Raw genomic sequence first — 21,374 nt, 5'->3', positions numbered from 1 at the left:
AAAGCAAAGTCGACCTTGGTGAAATTTGAACTCAGAACATAAAAACAGACAAAATGCCACTAAGCACTTCACCCAGTGTACTAACATTCCTGCCAGCTTGCCGCCTTAGTAGAAAGAATTATTAAGTCAGTGGAAGGTAAGGTGGTGATCTGACAGAATCATTAGCATGTGAAACAAAATCCTGAGCAGCATTTCTTCTGATTCTTCTTTACATTCCAAGTTCAAATACCATCAAGGTCAATTTTGCCTTTCATTCTTTCTAGGTTGATAAAATAAAATACCAGTCAAGTACTGAAGCTGATGCAATCAACTAACTCCCTCCCAGTAAAATTATTGGCTGGTCCTGTACTAAAATTTGAAATTAGGTCAGTAGTGAAAACTGAGAAGGCATTCATCGTTGGTTCATATTTCAAGTCCTTCCAGAATTGATGTTTGCCTTTTGTCCTCAGTGACAGTGTGAATGAAACAAGTATTAATGTCTTGAAGTTGATTACATTATCAATAAATCCTTTCAGAAGTTGGTCACGTGAGCATTGGAAAATGTTTAGTATACAAAAGACCTTGGGTTCAATCCCCTACATCTGCAGAGTATACAGGCACAGGTATGGCTGTGGTAAGAAGCTTACTTCTTAGCCACATTGTTTTAGGTTCAGTCCCACTGTGTTGCGCCTTGGCCAAGTATCTTCTATAATAGCATTGGGCCAACCAAAGCCTTGTGAGTGGATTTGGTTGATGGAAACTGAAAGAAGCCTGTAATATATGTGTATATCTGTGTGTGTCTTTGTGTTTGTCCTCTACCACTGCTTGTCAACCAGTGTTATTTTGTTTATGTTCCCATAACTTAGCAGTTTGGCAAAAAAGATTGATAGTAAAAGATTGTTTTAAATTTGTTTTTGTACAGGTGTTTCTATGGTTATAGCATTAATTGATTGCTTTCTGCTTACATCATAAATGCTACATAGCTCTGACTGTCATGATACACTGTTGTGAGGACTACTTGTGTCCATGCTGTTGGGAAAAGGTTTCATATTTACAGTTATATGGAGAGCTTGTTATTAAATAGCTATGGAAGTAATTTGGCTGCTCAGTGAAGGTACATGTCATAGCTAGGTTCACATCTAAAAAGGCATTCCGTACTATTAAGCTAAGGAAAATCTCTTTATTATTCACTGTTGTTTAAATATCTCCACTGTGGATTTTGTTCAGTGTTCAAGTATTTCAATGTTTTCTTTTTTCTCTTTTGCAGAGTAATTCCAAATTCACATTTGTAAAGACAACATATAACCAAACTAAAATTTATGTTAAAAGTAAGTGAATTATTTTCCTTTATTGACTAATAATTTATGTACATACTTAGTGCATAACACACCAACTCCACTCCACCAAATTTATAAGACATCAGCTATGGCGTGAACCAGTTCCCACGCTATGCAAACCCAACAAATGAATTTATAATACCATTTCATTATTTATAAGAGCCTACTACACTCATACCATCATACCAGGTCATTGTATACTTTCTACAAATCTTTGAGAGGGGCTTTACATGGTTGTTTGACCATGATAAAATAACAACAGACAAATCTCCTACATATTTCAAGCTTCCCACCTTCAAAAAAGACACATTAATTAATGTAGCCCAGGATATACTATATCTGAATAAAAGATGGAATAGTCCTGTCTTAAATTGCTTTTGACCATCTATCAGAACTGACATGGAGCTAAACAACAATAACAACAATATACTTACTAACCCATCTTGTTATCTATTACAGATTTATAAAATTCTCTAACAAATGACTGAACAAATTCTCTTATGTGAAGCCTCTTTAGTGTGTGATATTGGGCCATAGTTATGTGTACACACATGAGAAATACTAACTTGGTAGCAACACAAAACCAATATTTGATTACAAGATAGTTTATGAAAACTAAAGTATGAAGTTTTGGGGCTTAGAGTTAAGCTAGTGTTAATGTATTTAATGCAAAGAGATTAAATAGTGAATAATTATATAGTTAAAAAAAAATATTAGCCAATGGGTAATGTTTATCTATTTAAACCCAAACATATTTCAGTTTTATGACCTCATCAGTAATGTATGGACTTCACTTTCTTACTAAAATAGTCATGAAATACTCAGTAAGGAAATATGCAAAATTGAGAACTGTTTAGCATAGGAAAATTAAATTAGAGAAATACTGCAGAGATGCTATCTGCGTGAGATCAATGGTTAAGTTTGTGTTATGTTTATTGCAGAGTGCATTAAAAAGCTAGCTGGAAATAAAATCAAGCTATTAATCAATCAATTAAGCCAAATTTGATTTACATGATATGACCTCTTTCTAAATATTCTGTGAGTAATTGAGGATTTTCATGTAATTTACAAATTTACTTGTTTATTCCTTTGAATTATCATTTTGTCTAGCAAGTGATTTTTATTGATATTGAATGTTGATACAAACACGCATGCACACACATTTATATTTATCATCATCATCATCATTATTACTGTAGTTCAAGCTCACAGAATCATTAGCACCTTAGAAGAACTGCTTAATGGAATTTCATTCATCTTTACATTCTGAGTTCAAATTCTGCTGGCGTTGACTTTGCCTTTCATTCTTTCAGTGTTGAAAAAATACCAATGACTAAACTGTTTGAGTGTCAGAAGGCATACCTTATTGTGTCTATTCCAGTTTGTTGCATCCTGATGGTGATATCTATGACCACATTGTTGTCATAGATGCTGCCAAGCTGTACTCATCTTTGCTTTTCTTATGGACAATATCAGTGGTGTAGAGAAGGGAGATTTGCATGAATGAGGCAGCGAGCTGGGAGAAACGTTAGCACGCCGGGCGAAATACTTAGCGGTATTTTGTCTGTCTTTACGTTGTGAGTTCAAATTCTGCCGAGGTCGACTTTGCCTTTCATCCTTTTGGGGTCAATTAAATAAGTACCAGTTACACCCTGGGGTCGGTATAATTGACTTAATCCGTTTGTGTGTAGCCACTTGTGGGCAGTAAAGAAATAAGATGTTTGTCCTCCATAAAAGACCTTGTTCAGATTTGTGGTTTCAAGAGGAACTTTCCAGGTGTAGATCCATAGTCTCGCAAGGCATGTGCTTGTCTCAAAGAAGAAAGAACAGTGTGATTTGAAGGAAATTTTGGCTGCTTTTTGTAGTAAGTCAAATGACCATGTAGAGGCACTATTGTTAACTCATATTTGTATATACGGTCACTTATTAAAAGAAAATGGCATGTTCAACAGAGTTGTGAATGTAAATATCACTTAAGACTTGAGAAGCTTTTGAGTGTTTGTGTTTAACTGTGGTTTCATAATATACACTAAGAGAATAGGAAATGAATCCTCCCATAGATTGCATGTCAGTCTATCACAGTAACATTACCATATTATTTCATACCTGTTCCCAAGAGGTAGGTGAATTGGGGTAATGTAGAACATAGGGAAAAGCATCCATCCCCAGGACATGACATGTGGTTTGAAACCACATTCATGAGTGAGATGTTTAACATTTTATCTACTCATCCATTTTGTTTTCTCATTAATGTATTTGTGTTGCATACCTGATTAATTCTGAAGAGATCAAGCCAGTGAGAAAGCTTTTACATGGTCATTCAACCTGCTAAAAGTAGCATCCAATGCTGCCTCAGATCACACCTACCATTTTAAAAAAAGAAAGGACACACTGAAAATGTAGTTTTAGTCAGACTATATCTGAATAAATTATGTGATGATCATGAGTGAAATCTCTTTTATGTTAGAGCTGACCTGGGTCTAAAATAGAATACAATCACCAACAAATAATTCTGAAATTCACAGTTGCTGAATTTCAAACTTAATGTATCATCCTTAGTCAAGCTTTAAATTGCCCATACAGCCATTGTACGTAGTATCCAGACTGTTGCCATAAGTAGTGAAGCTAAAGCACATGGAGGGAAGCTGCTTGCCACAGATTGACCTCAACTCCGCTCTGCATGCACACTAAGTTTTAATGTTCTAGCTCACTACCGCTATTTACAACAGTGCTTGGAAGGAATGTGTGTAGCATGTGATCATCACATTGACCACGATAGAGAAAGTTGACCAGAGAATCTGCATCAAATTTTGCCAAAAGCTTGGCAATACCTGCCCAGAGGCCTATGCAAAGTTTTTGAAAAGTTTTCATCGTTCTCGACACAATGAATATCTTGTGCAATTGAAACCCATCCTTTTGGTCAGCTGAAAGTAGTATTGACACAAACTTGGCAGACATGCTTCTCATACCCAATCTTCAGTGATAATGGACTAAACTGAACTGTAACTAATCTGCACATCCTCTGATAACCCATGGATGGTGATTCGATGATTTCCACTCTCTGCTGCATGCATAGCTGCAATGTTTTTCTCAATTCTGCTGGTTACTGGTCTTCCAAAATGTTTGTCAATACCAACATTTTTCAGCCATCCTGGAAACATCTGAACCACTTGTACACAGCTCATACACTCCTCTCCATACATTCTCTGCAACTTTGCATAGGCCTTTGAGCTGGTGTTGCCATGACAACTTTTTCTGTCACGGTCAATGTGACAATCACACACTACACACTTTCCTTCCAAGCAGAACGTTAAAACTTAGTGTGCATGCAGAGCAGAGTTCAAGGTCAATTTTTGCTGAGCAACTTCACTTTGTGTGCTTTGTTACTTTGGCCACAATTTGGATACTTATTGATCAGACCTCATATATGTTATCATATTACATATGGTAACGGGGTGAGTTGGGTCAGTGTTTTTTGACCCACTACTACTTACATACTCATTGCATGTGGAAATCCTAACTGACCAGAATCTAGGTGCAAGGACTTAATTGTGCTCCAGTGTCTGTTTTGTCATTGTTTCTATGGCTGCTTGCCCTTCCTGATACCTACCACTTTACAGCAGGAACTGAGTGCTTATTTCATACCACCAGCACTTATGAGGTTATAAAAAACATTTTTCACAGATATAAATATCACCACATCTGTCATGTCTAATGGTCCATTATCCTTAGCTAAATTCACCTAAAGAAAAGGCTTTTCCTTTTACTTACTTCACACACATGCATGCGTGCATGCACACACACACACATATCAAGTACAAAATGGGAGAATATAATATTGAATTATAAATTACTTTTTAAATAATTTAATTCTATATTCACTTGTCTTGTACTTAATATCCATGCTATATGCCTGTTATAGCCAACAAACCTGTGACATGGAATTATCTGTGTAATAACACACATTTTCTCCCCAGGCATCTGTTTTTGAGGTGTAATGAAATATATGGAGTTCTAACTCAATGGTTATATATCATGCTCTTTAAAAAAAAACAGCATATAACAATACTTGAGTTTAGCAAACAGTACAGCTAAACCATTTATTTTATTTGTAAAACTGACATTTGTTTGTCTTATTTATTACCTTCTCCCAGTTTCCTGCCAGCCAGGGTCCATTGAACCTGTCAGTCTGAGCATCGCGTGGACTTTGCAGTATTTTCCCTGTGCTAATGAACTTCCTTTGATTGGAGATAATTTGGTGAGTAATTTCCTATGCATTTCTTTCATCTTTTCATTTGCTAAATCAAATTGACAAAAACCTACTGTTGTCATGTTATGAGAGATATAATACTCTTTACTCTCTTTTACTCTTTTACTTGTTTCAGTCATTTGACTGCGGCCATGCTGGAGCACCGCCTTTAATCGAGCAACTCGACCCCGGCACTTATTCTTTGTAAGCCCAGTACTTATTCTATCGGTCTCTTTTGCCGAACCGTTAAGTGACGGGGACATAAACACACCAGCATCGGTTGTCAAGCAATGCTAGGGGGACAAACACGGACACACAAACATATATATATACATATATACGACGGGCTTCTTTCAGTTTCCGTCTACCAAATCCACTCACGAGGCTTTGGTCGGCCCGAGGCTATAGTAAAGACATTTGCCCAAGGTGCCATGCAGTGGGACTGAACCCGGAACCATGTGGTTGGTAAACAAGCTACTTACCACACAGCCACTCCTGCGCCTATAATGGGAATGTTGAGTTAAAACATTGGACAACCAACCACACGATTGGTTACAAAAGCCTTACTGCAGCCACTTGTCAAACAAGGTACCATTCCTACATTTCAATTATAATAATAGCAGAAAAGTATACATGTTAAACAAGAGAGAACACAATAAAAGCACTTTGTTTGAATGCTATATGTTTAACTCCACTTTGTTGAAACTATTCTGACTAGCTACCTGGTTTGAGAGATAACCCATGAGTTATGACCTAATCTCCATCCCTATTAATTTCAGAGTCCCTTTTTTTAAAGGTCATGAGCATTTCTCTTCTGACTAAATTATAAATGAATTACAGAAAAAAAAATAAATGAAATAAAATAAATAAAAGTGTTTGGTTCTGGTTCTATAGCTGTTTTATTGAGATGTTACTGTATTTTTACTTTTACTTATATGTCAAAAGCTAATGGAAGCATTTCTGTGGATTTTACTAATAATTTTTATTATTTTATTTTATACATGTTACCTTCCTCACCATGTTATGACACCATAACACTCAGCAACAAAGACTGCAAAATTTATAGTAGCTCTGATAAACATCATCATCCTCATTTAATGTCTATGTTCTATGCTGGCATGGGTTGGATGGTTTGATAGGATCCAGTGGGCCCAGGGACTTAATCTTGCTCCAGTGTCTGCTTTGGCATTGTTTCTATGGCTGCGTGCCCTTCCTGATACCCACTACTTTACAGTAGGAACTGAGTGCTTATTTCATACCATCAGCACTCATGAGGTTGCTATGCAACTTTCATAACCACAAACTCCAAGGGGGAAATTCTATGCTAGATGAGGAATAGAGATAGGTAAAGGAGAAGAAAAAAATAACTTGAGCAGAACAAGTTTCTTGCTGTAGAGGAGCTATATGACTACTCACATTTCAGAAGAGGGAGAATTGGAGTGATCAGATGGAACTTGAAAGTGATAAAAATAGTGGTGATGAGTCATCATGGTGGACCTTCTAGGTATGAGATAAGTAGGAAGATTGGGACCAGTAGGGGAGTATGTAATATCCAATAGTGTGGAACATGCAGAGGGATAGGAGAGATAATGTGGTGGTGCATGATTAATGGAAATGTTGGTGCAGAGAATAGTAGTAATGGTTGAAGGATTGATAACAAGTGGTCCTGGATAGTAAGAAAAGTGGTGATAAGGAAGAACTGCAGTTGGAGAGGTGATGGGTAGTGGCACTGGTGTGACTTGAGGAGTAGGGGAATTGGGTAAAGAGCCCAGTTGTGCATGTATGTGTATGTGTGTGTGTGTGTGTATTAATAATAATATGACAACAAAAGAATGAATGAGAATTTGATATTATGTAAATAGAGGAATTTATCTATAAATATAATATAGGATAATCAGTTAGTTGTCATAATAAACCTCAGAGTTTCGGATGTCAGGGCTGAAGTCTGCTCTAGCATCTCATCAGTTATTAAAACAAAAAAAGTTCTGAAAAAACCGTTGAATAAAGGGATGTTACTCCAATAGGCATGGAGAAAGTAAAACTTTGTTCATAGAATCTGCATATGCACATTTGTACACACATATACATACACGTATATACATACAAACCAGGTAGCTAGTCAGAATAGTTTCAACAAAGTGGAGTTAAACGTATAGCATTCAAACAAAGTGCTTTTATTGTGTTCTCTCTTGTTCAACATGTATACTTTTCTGCTATTATTATAATTGAAATGTAGGAATGGTGCCTTGTTTGACAAGTGGCTGCAGTGTGTGTGTGTGTGTATGCGTATGTATGTATGTATATATATATATATATATATACTTACATACACGTATACATATACACACACACTTTTCTATACACATGTAAACATACACACATATAGATATGCATACATGCACATACATACGCGGATATACAAAACTCCGCATCTGCATATATATGTACAAATACACACATGCACATACGTATAAATACATCCTCGTATAGATATATAGACATTTATACAAATAATAATACATACGCAAAAACATAAACTGTAAACACATTCACATTCACCGCAAAACTTGAATATACATATGAGTTGTATTTGTATAGGGGTGCATATATATATATACACACAAATGCACCCTCCTGCCTGTCAAACACACCTACACCTGCAGATATACAAATGTATATACATAAATATATGTATGAATGAAGGAGACAAGTATAATGGATACAGTCTTATACTCGTATATATACATTCATACATACACATGTACACACATACACATTTGGTATGTCCTAATCCATATGCATCACATATCCATACCACCACCATCTTCTTCCCTATGCAATACAACTGATTCCTCTTATTTCCAGTTCTTTTCTTTGACATATGTCTTTCATGCACACTTACATTACCCATCCAATGGAACATGGTTACTTCGGCTTTTTTCTGTCTTTGCAAGTTCTCTGCATTCAAGGCTCACATCTCACTACCATGCAGCATTGCAGTTTTAATACAAATGTCACACAATTACTCCTCACTCAAAGGGAAAAGGGAAAAGATCTGTGAAATAATTATTGGTTGTGTGGTTAAGAAGTTCACTTTACAACTACTTTTAGTTCAGTCCCACTGCATGATACCTTGGGAAAGTGTCTTGCATCATACTTTTGGGTTGATGGAATTTGGTTAAGACAGAACAGAAGCCTGTGAATGTGTATGTATATATATATATATCAATGTATGTATCTCTATAGATGTGTGTGTATAAATGTATAATCATTACTTTACATTCACTTTCCATGCTGCCATGAGTTGAACAGGTCATCATTTGGTACTTCAGATCCCAAACATCAAGTGCTCACACATGTCACTTGAGTTGATTTCTAAGGCTGGATGCCATTCCTAATGCCAGTCACTTTTCAGAGTGTACTAGGTGCATAGTCTCATGGCATTAATACTAGAGAAGTTGAATAGCTTTTGGTGAGACAGGACTAAAGCAACTTTATAATACTCCACTATCTCTAGTCATTTAGCCAACCACTTTAAAGTGGGGACAGTCGGTAGTAAATTTAAATTTGGAAAGGGAACAATGACAATGGAAAGGCTAGAAATGGGTATTTGAGAGGTGGGGATAGAAGAGTAAAAGTAGTCATAGAGAGTACTTAGTAAGATAACCTACATTAGTACAGGTAACTGAGAAAAGGAATTGACAAGAAAGAAGAGACAGAATAATGGCATCAGAAGGACCAGAATGAGTGAGAATGTGAAAGGAGCAAGAGTATAATGGGAAGAAGGCAAGGATATGTAGAAGTGGTTAGGAAAAAGGTAGTGATTGTCAATTATAGGTAGACAAAAGTAGAGGTGGGTGATAAGATGAAGGTTAGAGTATGTAAGGGTTAATGATAGAGGTGGTTGAAATTAGAGTACTGGTGGGTAGCATAACACAGTGAAGTTACAGTGCATTGGATTGTGAGGTGACTTAATATTATACTTAGGTCTATTGTATGTGTATGTGTGTATTGTGACTAGGACTTTAGTTTCATCTGACAGACTGTTCAACCAGTTTGGTATTCAATAGTTATTTTTTAATACTTCTGTGATTGTAGTGTTTGATTGTTTAGAGAAGAATGCAATGTAACAGTCTGTACATGTAATTAAAAAAATATTATTTTTTATTATTAATTAAAATTTTCTCTTTTTTAGAGTCAATCACAATATATATCCTACTCTGTCCATACTGGTACCGGCCTCTCTAAGATTGAGATGTCTTCGAATAAAACACTTCCCATGGTGTGCAAAAGTCCCATGTTTTTGCCTGTAAGCATTTTCTTTATTTAAGTCTGTAAAGCACAAGTCTGTTAGAAATATCAGTAATTTGGTTGCATCCTCCAGTTAACGTGATTTTGATCACATATTTGTGACCACACTTATTGTTACTTGTCCATAAGTCAACTCTGATAAAAAGTGAGAGATATTTAGCTGCTATTTCTAGCATGAGTGGTCAGTTCAAGGTTTTTTTTTATTGGCTCATGTTATCTGAGTGGACAGTTTATGCATTTTGATTTAATTTATATAAATATGGATTTTAGAAGTGTTTATTGTCTCTTAATATTTGTAACCATAAATATTGACCTTGCTACATTAGTTTCAAACACATGCTAAAGAAACAAAAGTTAATAGAAAGTTACATATGTAAAATTAATGATGATTATTATATTGTTGTTTTGGCTCAGCTTAGCTCTGATAAAGCAGGTTTATAACCAAAGGCATTCCAGTTGTGACCATCCTGTCATTTTGATACAGGATTATATTTTTAAAACAACAATTTAATTTGAGGGAGATTTGGCTACTATTTCTTGCAGGTTCATCACCAGCTTGAAGACATCATCATTAAACAATGATTATATAATCAATGCAACCCCAAAATAGTAACTTTGACTAATTAAGCATTTATGCTATATTTTGCTTAATTAAAATCCATGTTGATAGAGTATTGATTTTTGTCAAACTCCTATTTCCACCTGATGTTGTTGTTGCTTAATCCCAGGTCAACTTTGGTTGAGTATCCCTGTGTTTTGAAATATTCTAATCCTAACCATCATGTCCAGTTTTGAGGGCAGGAGTAGAGGTGTAAAGTATTTAAAGCTACAATATTCAATGTGTCATGTTCTTAAAGACAGTAGGGCATGATCTGAGGTAGATTTGGCAGCTGTCTGTATTAGGCTGAACAGCCATGTAGAAGCCTCTTTATTTTCTTGATTGCTTATACAATATATGTATACCTTGATGGATTCAACTATTCTTTTCATTTAACTGTTTCTCTTGCTTTTCAGAAATGGAACACTGAATCTTATAGGGTAGTTGACATAACTCGAGAGGTAAAGTTTGACAGTTGTTTTCTTTACATAATTAGCAATTGTATAGCTCCTTTATTGTTTTATTGCCTTCTTTCATATTGTTGTGATTTAGTCCCTAAGGTGGCCCTGATAAAGCAGGTATTCCAGCCATGACTGTTCTGTTCATTTTCTGGGGGTTTTTTTTAAGTATGTAAAGACTCCGCTGATTATCAATTAGAACGGTGTTTGTATGGGATATTTTTTTATTAGCACAACCATGTATTGTGTGTGTGTAAGATATTAGTGGAAGTTATTTTGGGGGGTTTTTTCTCCTAAGGATTTTCTTGAAGTTTGTTAAATTATTTTTGTTTTGGTCAGTGATGTGTATGTTGTAATGATGGACAAGTTGAGGGATTTTTAATAGTTGGTCTTGCTACTTAGACATGTGGAGCAGAAAGTGATATCAGAAAAAGAGTTGCTAACTGAGTGTGATAGATGTGATTGTGTTTGTATAGGTTAATAGTTTTGTTTTTTTTGTTTTTTTACACCTGAGATATGTTGTATACACCAACAGTGGTATTTGAAAGTGTGTTAAAGTGTTCTAGATTGGTTATGTAATTTAATGAAGTAGTTGGTGGTATGTATATGTGACGCAGGAGTGGATGTGTGGTAAGAAGCTTGCTTCCCAACCACATGGTTCCAGTTTCAGTCCCACTGCGTGGCACCTTGGGCAAGTGTCTTCTATTATAGTCTTCTATTATAAGCTTTGTGGATTTTGTAGAGGGGAAACTGAAAGAAGCCTGTCATATGTATGTGTCTGTGTTTGTCCCCCCACTATTGCTTGATAACCAATGTTGGTGTGTTTACATCCCTGTAACTTAGCAGTTGGCAAAAGAGAGCGATAGAATAAGTACTAGGCCCGCAAAAAACAAATCCTGGGGTCGATTTCTTCAAGTAAAGGTATGGCTGGCCGCAGTCAAAGTTAGTTTACAAAGAAACAACTGCAAACTAATATACATGTTAAATTTGACAGAAAGAGGGAAGCTAATTCTCTGGTGTAATTGTAACACACTTAGTCCTGCTAACAAAGTGATGTGGGTTCATGCCCCATGCAGATCAGAAAGCTCCCATTATTAGGCTGTTTTCCTTAGTTATTGCACATTGATTGCTATAAGCTTTAATCTTATGTAAATGCCATTATTATTATTATTTACAAGATTGTAAAACTTGGTACCATATAAGAAAACTATTTGCACCAAAAGCATATATATATATATATTATTTTATTGAAGCTGATGAAAACTTCACAAATTGTTATTCAGCATTTCATGTAACTATTCAAGTGTTCGTGGATACCAACTCAATGATTAAACATTTGAAGCTGATTGGGCAACTACTTTTGAAATTAATGGTATACAGTTGTATAGAAGGCCAATTTACTCTTGCAGAAAATAATAACATTTCGGTGGATTGGAAAAAAATTTTTAAATATATTGTATACCTTTGGTATTCAAGTACTAGTTTTTACCATCTTGTTTTGCACTTATGTGCTTACTTACTTGTGTCTATGTATCATCATCATCATTTAACGTCCATTGTCCATGCTGGCTTGGATTGGACAGTTTGACCGGGCTGGCACACTGGAAGGCTGCACCAGACTCCAGTCTGATTTGGCATGGTTTTCTATGGCTGGATGCCCTTCCTAACACCAACCATTCTGAAAGTGTGATGGGTGCTTTTACATGCTACCAGCACGAATGCCAATTTGCATGTCACCGGTATCTGCGAGCTGGCAGAAACGTTAGCACGCCGGGCGAAATGCTTAGCGGTATTTCGTCTGCGTTACGTTGTGAGTTCAAATTCTGCCGAGGTCGACTTTGCCTTTCATCCTTTCGGGGTCGATAAATTAAGTACCAGTTATGCACTGGGGTCGATGTAATCGACTTAATACCTATGTCTGTCCTTGTTTGTCCGCTCTGTGTTTAGCCCCTTGTGGATAATAAAGAAATAGGTATCTGCCATGACCACCATTTTGCTCAGCTTGATGGGTCTTCTTTCTCATGCACAACATAATGCCAAAGGTCTCAGCTATTGCCTCTGTGAGGCCCAGTGCTTGAAAGGTGTTCTTTATGTGCCACTAGCATGGGTGACTTGGTTTGATGGGTCCTCTGAAGCACAGCACATTGCCAAAGGTCTCGGTCACTATTCATTGCTTCTGTGAGGGTTCAAGTTCGAAGATCATGCTTCACTACCTCATTCCATGTCTTCCAGGGTCTACCTCTACTACAAGTTCCCTCCAAAGTTAGAGATCAACACTTCTTTACACAGCTGCCCTCATCCATACACATCGCATGACCATATCAGCACAGTTGTCTCTCTTGCTCACTACATCTGATGCTTCTTATGCCTAACTTTTCTCTCAAGATGCTTACACTGTCGGACATGCACACTAACATTGCACATCCAGGGAAGCATACTGGTTTCATTTCTTTCAAGCTTACACATGTCCTCAGCTGTCACAGTCCATGTTTCACTGTCATGCAGCATAGTTGTTTGCACACAGGCATCAAAAAAATCTGCCTTTCACTCTGAGAGAGAGGCCTTTTGTTGCCACTAGGGGTAGGAGCTCTCTGAACTTTGCCCATCCTGATCTTATTCTCACAGCTATACTCTTAGAACATCTACCTCCACTACTAACTTGGTCACCTAGATAATAGAAGCTATCTACTACCTCTAGCTTGCACCCCTGGCAGTCGATGAAATCTTATTTTCTGCTCATTTTCAGTATTTATTGTACTTGTGCATTTTCCACATACAAAAGCTAGTTTCCCTGTTAACCTTCCTCTGATATTGCTGCACCTTTTATGTGTCCAAAGCTTACACTGGGTCTCTCTTATAAAGTCTCTACCTACATCTTTTTTACAGTTTGAGAAAGGCCATCTACTTGAAGGGATTTGTGATTTGTCTGCCTTCTTATTTACTAAGACGTGTGTGTGTGTGTCTGACTCCGACATATTTTCTCTTTTCCAAATTTTACTAATAAGGTATTGATCAAAATGAAGACATAGTAGAAGACATTTACCCAAGGTATATCACTGTGGAATTGAACCCAGAGCCATGTGGCTCAAATCAAACTTCTTATACTCCCATCTCTAAACCACATTGCTTACATTGTCCTAGTGAGTTATTACTTTGAATTTAATTAGAAAACCAAGCTTGCTTTTTAAAAACTGGTGCAACACCTGTCACCTTAAATTGTTTATTTTATGTTTACATTGAAACAAAGGAAAAGTAGTTATGTTTTATAAAATTATCAGTTTCTTATTAGAATGGCTCCTAACGTATCAATTTTTTTTATCAAGCCATTCTGGTTTCCGTTGAGTTTTTTCTTTATATTTCATTAATTTGTTAATAAAGTTATTTCAATTTTTCATTTCATCCTTGACATGTTACTGTTCTCTTTTCACTTTAAAAGTTTACTTGAAATTATAATCATTGCTTTTTCAATTAGAATGCAACGAAAGATATATTGAAAAGCAGACGACATACACGATCAGTGAAAAGTCCTGTACAAAACAGCACAGCTGCTACTGTTGCAATGAGAGAGGTGAGTATCAAACAAATGTTACTGTTGTTATTTAGATCCGTGTTAACATGGCTCAAAAAGATTTAGGATCAAAAGTGTTCCAGCTTTATTTTTTTAATGGTAGGGTGTGATTTGAGGAAGATTTGGCTGCTGTTTCTAGAAGATCCCTTGTTGGCTCAAGTTATTACTGTTTGTCATCATCATTTAATGCCCAAGTTCCATGCTGGTGTGGGTTTGACTGTTACTTTTTAATAAAGTGGGTATCCGATATCAACGCTTATCAATGTGTGAAATGAAGTGATTATTGAGTAGTTGTGTTAAACCTTTAGTATTCAAACTGGCCATATCATGCCCAAATATTCTGTTTGTTTTATGTTCAAACTGGCCAGGTCTGGCCTCATACATCTACCCTACAATATCATTCTAAAAATAAACAATCACATCATTGAAATCTCAAATCTGTGAGATAATGCATGATAAATTCAAAACAATGTAAATAAACAAGCATTACACTTGACAAATTAATCTGATTACTAAAGGGTTAAGGGAAATTATTGATCAGTTATTACTGATGTGATACTAGCCAGTTAAGAGATGTGGTTGTTAGTAATAGTAAAGATCAGTAATGTATTGTACCAGTGAGTGCAATGTATTTATATAGTATATCAGAGGAAGTCAATCTGATCAAGTTCATTGCTCCCCAGGTTACTGACTTCAGTGAAGTTTATATGATATAAAAAAAGCCATGAAGTTATGATGGTTAGATCATTTTCCAGAGTAGTAGTAGTAGTGTAAATAAGTGTACTTGATCCAATGAAAATTTTGGTGCAGCTTAGATTTTTTAGAAGTTTATTTTGACTGTATCACGCTAAGAAAATATCTTAGTCTTTATGTGTATGTTGGGTCAAACACGTTTAGAGCTTGATCATTATGGTACCAAGTGTTGTCTCTTTTCTGAATATGTAAGTTTTTGTTGTTCTTTTCCTTTTTTATGAAATTTAACCCAAGTAAATTATTTATTTTTTCTTTATTCACCTATTCATATACTATCCATTTGCAACAAATTGAAAGTTATACAACTCCTCTGTCTTTCTCCCTTCAACAAATGATGTTCTTTCTTAAGACTAGCTTTCCCTATTTGTAAAGACCTCAATTGGAATTATATTTGTTTTGTTGTTCTAAATTCCAATGGAATTCTTTATTCTACTTTTACAAATTATTCGAGATTGCTTGAAATCATTTTGAAATAATAATGCTGCAATATTGTAAGCATCTGATGATCTGTGAACCACAGTATTGAGTTAAAACTTGGAAGACAGTTGTCATAATGTTTTGTCCTCATCATGTTGTCATAGACAGCTATTACACACAAAATGCCTGTTTGCAAACACTGTTTTCTGATTGGGTAAAAATAAACTTTAAACCTTTTGTAACATTTTTCTAAATTTTTCCTGAAACAAGTGAAAATCAGATTCAGTGTGAAAAATTACATCAGTATACCAAATTTGAAAATTTTCACTTAATTTTAAAATTTCAAAAACTGTGAGCAAAACAGTTGTGTGTGGTTGACAGAGAGAAATTAAAGAAAGACAAAAGGAAAAGACATGTTGACCTCACAAAGTGATGATATATTTTAGAATGTACCTGTATCTCTTGCTAATACTCCTACTCAACTGTCTGTGTTCTTCATTCTCTCACTACCACTAACTTAAAAATCATACTGTTTCTCCAACTATTCCATCCTGTTTTACACCAAAGAAACTGCATAACTGGGTTTGTATTATTTTAGTTCTTCATGGATTATTCTGGGATTCTTTCAGATTTCCATGCCAAATTTGGTAAAAGTTTGTTAAGAAATGACAAAGTTGTTTCAAAACAAATAGACAAACTTTCATGTTTATTTCATAGATAAGTTGTGAGTTTATGATTTGTAAGGTGTGATAAGGTTAGCATGTTTTGTTTGTTTTTCTCTTTTTTATTAAACACATGTTTGCTGCCAGAAATGCATGTCTATGACCTGGTTGGTTCCTGGGTCTGTCCAAGCTACACAGCTAAGGTTCATTGGCAACAGCATGAGCATCAAACATTCCCTAATACCCTCCTAAAAGACATATTGGCTCATGATGAATTTAGAAATTTACAAATGGATGAGGATAAACATGTCATTTACAAGAAGTAGGGATAAACTTATTTATAAAAAATAAAAGCATGTAAATTTAATCAAAATTCTCCTTTTATTCGTGAGTCATAACTAACAGTTTTGAACAGTTAAAATATTTATTCAATTCATATGACAATCTCTTGTGATAAGCCAGCATTTTCTCTTAAAACCAATTCTGGTACTCACTGCTGTTAGGGCTGTATAAACCTGCTTTGTGGTTGTGCAGCACTTCCAAGGAATGCTGTATGCGTTAATAATTTCATAAAATAATAAGCATTGTTACGAAGCTGGTGGTATAATTTTATATTTTTACATATATTTCAGCACGAGAAACATTCCTTTGTGGCATCAACATGGCATGATGGACCATATGCCTTTTTCTTAGAAATCACTTCCAAAAAGGAATTCACCGCTGATAGTATGTGTTGGATATGTTTCTTTCTCACTTTTTAATTATTTCTAAAGTTTTAATATTGTTAATGTTAACATTTTGAAAATTACAACCACTGCCACCACCACCATCATCATCATCATCATGCCCATTTTATCATGCTGGTGCATCTTTGTATTTTTTTTCTTATCTTTGATTGTCCATGGCAAAACAAATAGGAAGAAATTGTGTACATTAAGTCACACTTATATACTTATATGTGCAGCAAGTGTTTTTACAGTTAGATATTTTCTCTCTGCCTTTCACTGAACTTTTAGTCATGAAATTAAAAAATAATATCTATTTTCAGTTAGACAGATTGTGAAAGAAATTAAACACCATAATTGTCCTGGATCTAAATCTGCAATATATTTCTTTTTTCTCATACAAATTTCAGCATTACACAAAATTTACAGTAGAGGGGATTGTGATTTTATGATGGTTAGGTCTTTTTCCCAGTAGTTTGAGCAGGTGTGACTGTGATTGAGAAGCTTACTTCCCAATCATTTATCATTCAATTCCATTGCATAGCACCTTGGGTGTTTTCTACTGTAGCTCTGGGCCAACCAAAGTCTTATGAGTGGATTTGGTAGATGGAAACTGAAAGAAACATCATCACCATCATTTAGCATCCATGTTTCATACTGATGTGAGTTGGATGATTTAACTGTATCTGATGTGTCCAGGGACTGCATCAAGCTCCAATGTCTACTTTGGTATGGTTTTTAGAGGTGATCTCCCTAACACCAGCCACTTTACAACATGGACTGGGTGGTATTTTTGGGCCACCAGCATTATTGCGGTTGCCACACAGTTCACAGGACTATGAATACTGTGGGAAGTGGTGGGGGTTAGCATCATGTTAGGATGTGAGGGGATTACTATGGGGGAGTTGGGAGGGGGAAAGAAGCCCATCACGTGTGTGTATATGTGTGTGTGTGTGATTGTGTTTGTCCCCTACTACCACTTGATAGTTGGTGTTGGTGTGTTTACATCTCCATAACTTAGTGGTTTGGCAAAAAGACTATTAGAATAAAAATAAAAAGTACCATTAGAATAAAAACAAAAAGTACTGGGATCAATTTGTTCAACCGAATGATTCTCAATTGGGGTCCTTATAAGATTTTTTGTTAAAATTTATGTACCATAAATTGTTTATTCTTCTACAATACACGAAATATTTTAATTGTTTTTATGCATTTCATAATAATGTTTAAAAATATAGCAGGATTACTTTTATATCCTTAGAATTGCTCTGGAGGTCCAGTAGAGTAAAATAGGAATCAAAGGAGTCCATAGCTAAAAAATTATTGAGAACCTCTAACCCCTCAAAGCAGTGCTTTAGCATGGCTGCACTGCAGTTACTGAAATGAGTAAACATTAAAAGATTGTTAGCAAAAGAAAAATATGTCAAGAGCGGAATTTGAAAATAGGTCATGCAACTAGATATCACTTTGAACTTGCTTCCATTTGGTGACATTCATCAGTGTTTATAAAGTAATGTTGCTTTAATGTGTAAGATTCCATAAGCAATCCTTGGTTGAAGACAATGCAGTGATATTACTTTATTTTCACCCATTTAACTATTTCAGTCAACTGTTATTTATCATGATGGTTAACATTTTTAAGTGCTGTCATAACTGCCTTGGAGCAAGATTTTAAGCAATTCATAACACTTCATCATTCAGCGTGTAACATCATCCATTCACATTAAATATTCATACCAATTTGATTGTCCCTTTTGCATACATCTGTCAAAACTATGATGTCCAGTTGCTTTGCTAACATTGCACGTGCATCAAAACTTCCTTATTCCTCTCTAACTGCTAAGGTTCTAATATATTCACTATCCACATTTCCCTACCATCACACTTGTGATAAATGATTCATGTACTCTCCCTGCTATGCATGCAATAACTGAATTTCTTAACCCATTGGGTTGTTGAAGAACTATACCCAATTCTCTTACAATGCAATATGTATAGAGAGTGAATCAGCTTGGCAGAGTTTATCCTTTTTTGTTTTTTTCTTTTCAAATCCCATCTGTTGGAAGTGTTTCACTGGAAGTTAAAAGAAGAATGCAGCAATATTACAGTGCCACTGCTGTATATAGTAGTGAGTTTTCCTGCTCTGTGATGCTTATTTACAGCTTGGGGCACTGAACTAATTGAGACTTCAGTGTCTCGGCCACAGGCAGATTATAAAGTTTATATCAGTATATGAAATACTGGTCTTCTTATTGATTCAACTTTTCACAGTCTCTGTATTGATAGTAAGAATGCAAAAACATTCTTGGTAAAGTTACATGAATTCCTTTCTTCAAGATCTTTGACCACTATATTAATTGCTTCAAGAGATATTATTACTATCTGTGATACATTCAAAGTGAAGTTCAATCTTGCTTGCTTGCAATGTTACACAGCCAAACTGGCACATAATGGTAAAATACTTTGAATAAAATACTTTGAATGGAATAAAACAAGTTTCGCATAAATCTGATCAGTAGTTCTTGAGATATTTGGTGTTTTGGGGTATAAATACCCAAAATGGTGCATAATGGGAAAACACACTGAAAATAACGTAGCCCTGAAAGGCAAGAAACTGTAACCTTTCCATTAGACACATTATGATGGGGAAAATATTTTTAAGTGAAAATGACTTTAAAAATACGGTAAATATTTCGTAAAAGACACGTTTGTAACCTCAGTGTAAAATAGTTTTTTTCCATAGGTTTTTTTTGAGTGCATTCAACGTATTCCACCTCCAAAGATTTGGCTGCTATTTCTAGCACACCTTGCTACCACGTAACAGCTTTTTTTGTGATAAAGGACCTGAAATACCTGTTATATGGTAGCAGGGCATGCAAGAAATAGCAACTAAATCTTTCCTTTTCTGGGGAAAGGTGCCGTTTATACATGATTTTGATGTCACATTCATTGAAAGCATGCAATATAACATAGAAAAGAAAAAAAAACCCACAAAACAAAACTCCATTGCTGGGAAACTCAGACTTCCCCAGTGACCCAACGGGTCACTGGTAGACTAGTTACTATTTTTATTATCATGAAGACTGCAAGCTGGCAGATCATTAACGTAGGAGACAAAATACTTAGTATTTCTTCCCACTTTTCATGTTCTGAGTTCAAATGCTACTAAGGTTGACTTTGCCTTTCATTCTTTTTAAGGATTGATAAAATAAGTTCCAGCCAAATACTGAGATTGATGTAATCAACTAAACCACTCCTCTTTAAATTTGCTGGCTGTCTGCCAAAATTTGAAACCTGTATTATTACTTTTATTATCATCATTAGGACAGTGAGCTGGCAGAATTGTTAGTACATTGAGCTAAATGCTTAACAGCATTTCATCTAATTCTTCATGTTTTGAGTTCAAATTCTGAGGCCAACTTAGCCTTTCACCCTTTCAGGGTTAATAAAATAAGTACCGGTTGAGTATAGAGGTTGATGTAATTGACTAGCCCTTCTGCCAAAATTTCAGGCCTTATTATTAACACCATTATATCATCTGTTGAATACTTGGCTTTCATTATTTTTTTTTTTTTATATATATCTTTTTCTTAATGTAATTTATATTTAATTTTCTCTCATAAAACTGTAATATTGTTGCTGTTGAATTCAGAAAGTCAAAGAGAATTTCTAGGATTACTTCCATTGTGAAGTTTTTATTTTTATCAGAGTCAACTGTATAATGACCTATGTATATTTCATTTCTAGTTACAATTCGAATGGTGGGAAAGCATGGATATTTATCTGCAAATGAGTGGCCCCTTCTGTTGGTAAGTTTAGTTGTTTTTAAAACTTATAATATTTCAAATTGTTCTTGTTGAATAACCCCATTGCACATCATGTCTGAAGCTTCGATAAAGCTATAGGATGATACACAAGCATTCAACTGTGGGTGCATTACTTCTTGTAGCAGAAACAGCTGTAAGCTAGTGAAATACATGACATAATTTCTTATTCCTTCATCGTTTAACATCCACTTTCCATGTTGTAATAGGTTGGACACTTTGATTAAGAACTGGCTAGTCAGGAGGCTGCACCAGGCTCCAATCTGATCTGGCAAGGTTTATACAGCTGGATGCCCTTCCTAATGCTAACCACTCTGAGAGTGTAGTGGGTACTTTTTATGTGCCACTGGCATGGGGGCCAGTCAGGTGGTACTGCTATTGACCACGCTCAAATGGTGCTTTTTATGTACCACCAGCACGGGACCAGTCAGGCGGCACTGGCATCGACCACACTTGTATGGTGCTTTTTATGTGCCACCAGCACAGAAACCAG

The 21,374-nt window shown here is 35.6% G+C and overlaps 1 protein-coding gene across 2 annotated transcripts in view; it reads left to right on the top strand.

Annotated features, from left to right (window-relative positions):
* LOC115217052 (transmembrane protein 87A) overlaps nucleotides 1-21,374 on the top strand; it is a 71,370-nt gene that overhangs the window by 30,293 nt on the left and 19,703 nt on the right. Inside the window, exons 2-8 of one of the 2 annotated variants that reach the window (XM_029786631.2) lie at nucleotides 1,247-1,307; nucleotides 5,471-5,574; nucleotides 9,761-9,874; nucleotides 10,891-10,935; nucleotides 14,405-14,500; nucleotides 16,965-17,058; nucleotides 20,805-20,866. In XM_029786631.2, the coding sequence (XP_029642491.1) occupies nucleotides 1,247-1,307; nucleotides 5,471-5,574; nucleotides 9,761-9,874; nucleotides 10,891-10,935; nucleotides 14,405-14,500; nucleotides 16,965-17,058; nucleotides 20,805-20,866 (576 nt within the window). Of the gene's footprint in view, nucleotides 1-1,246; nucleotides 1,308-5,470; nucleotides 5,575-7,154; nucleotides 7,160-9,760; nucleotides 9,875-10,890; nucleotides 10,936-14,404; nucleotides 14,501-16,964; nucleotides 17,059-20,804; nucleotides 20,867-21,374 lie in introns of those variants that run through there. The other variant, XM_036507430.1, reaches the window with a different exon arrangement.

Source organism: Octopus sinensis, linkage group LG11, assembly GCF_006345805.1.
Source record: "Octopus sinensis linkage group LG11, ASM634580v1, whole genome shotgun sequence".
NCBI lineage: Eukaryota > Metazoa > Mollusca > Cephalopoda > Octopoda > Octopodidae > Octopus > Octopus sinensis.
This window is presented reverse-complemented; position numbering and strand designations above follow the sequence as displayed.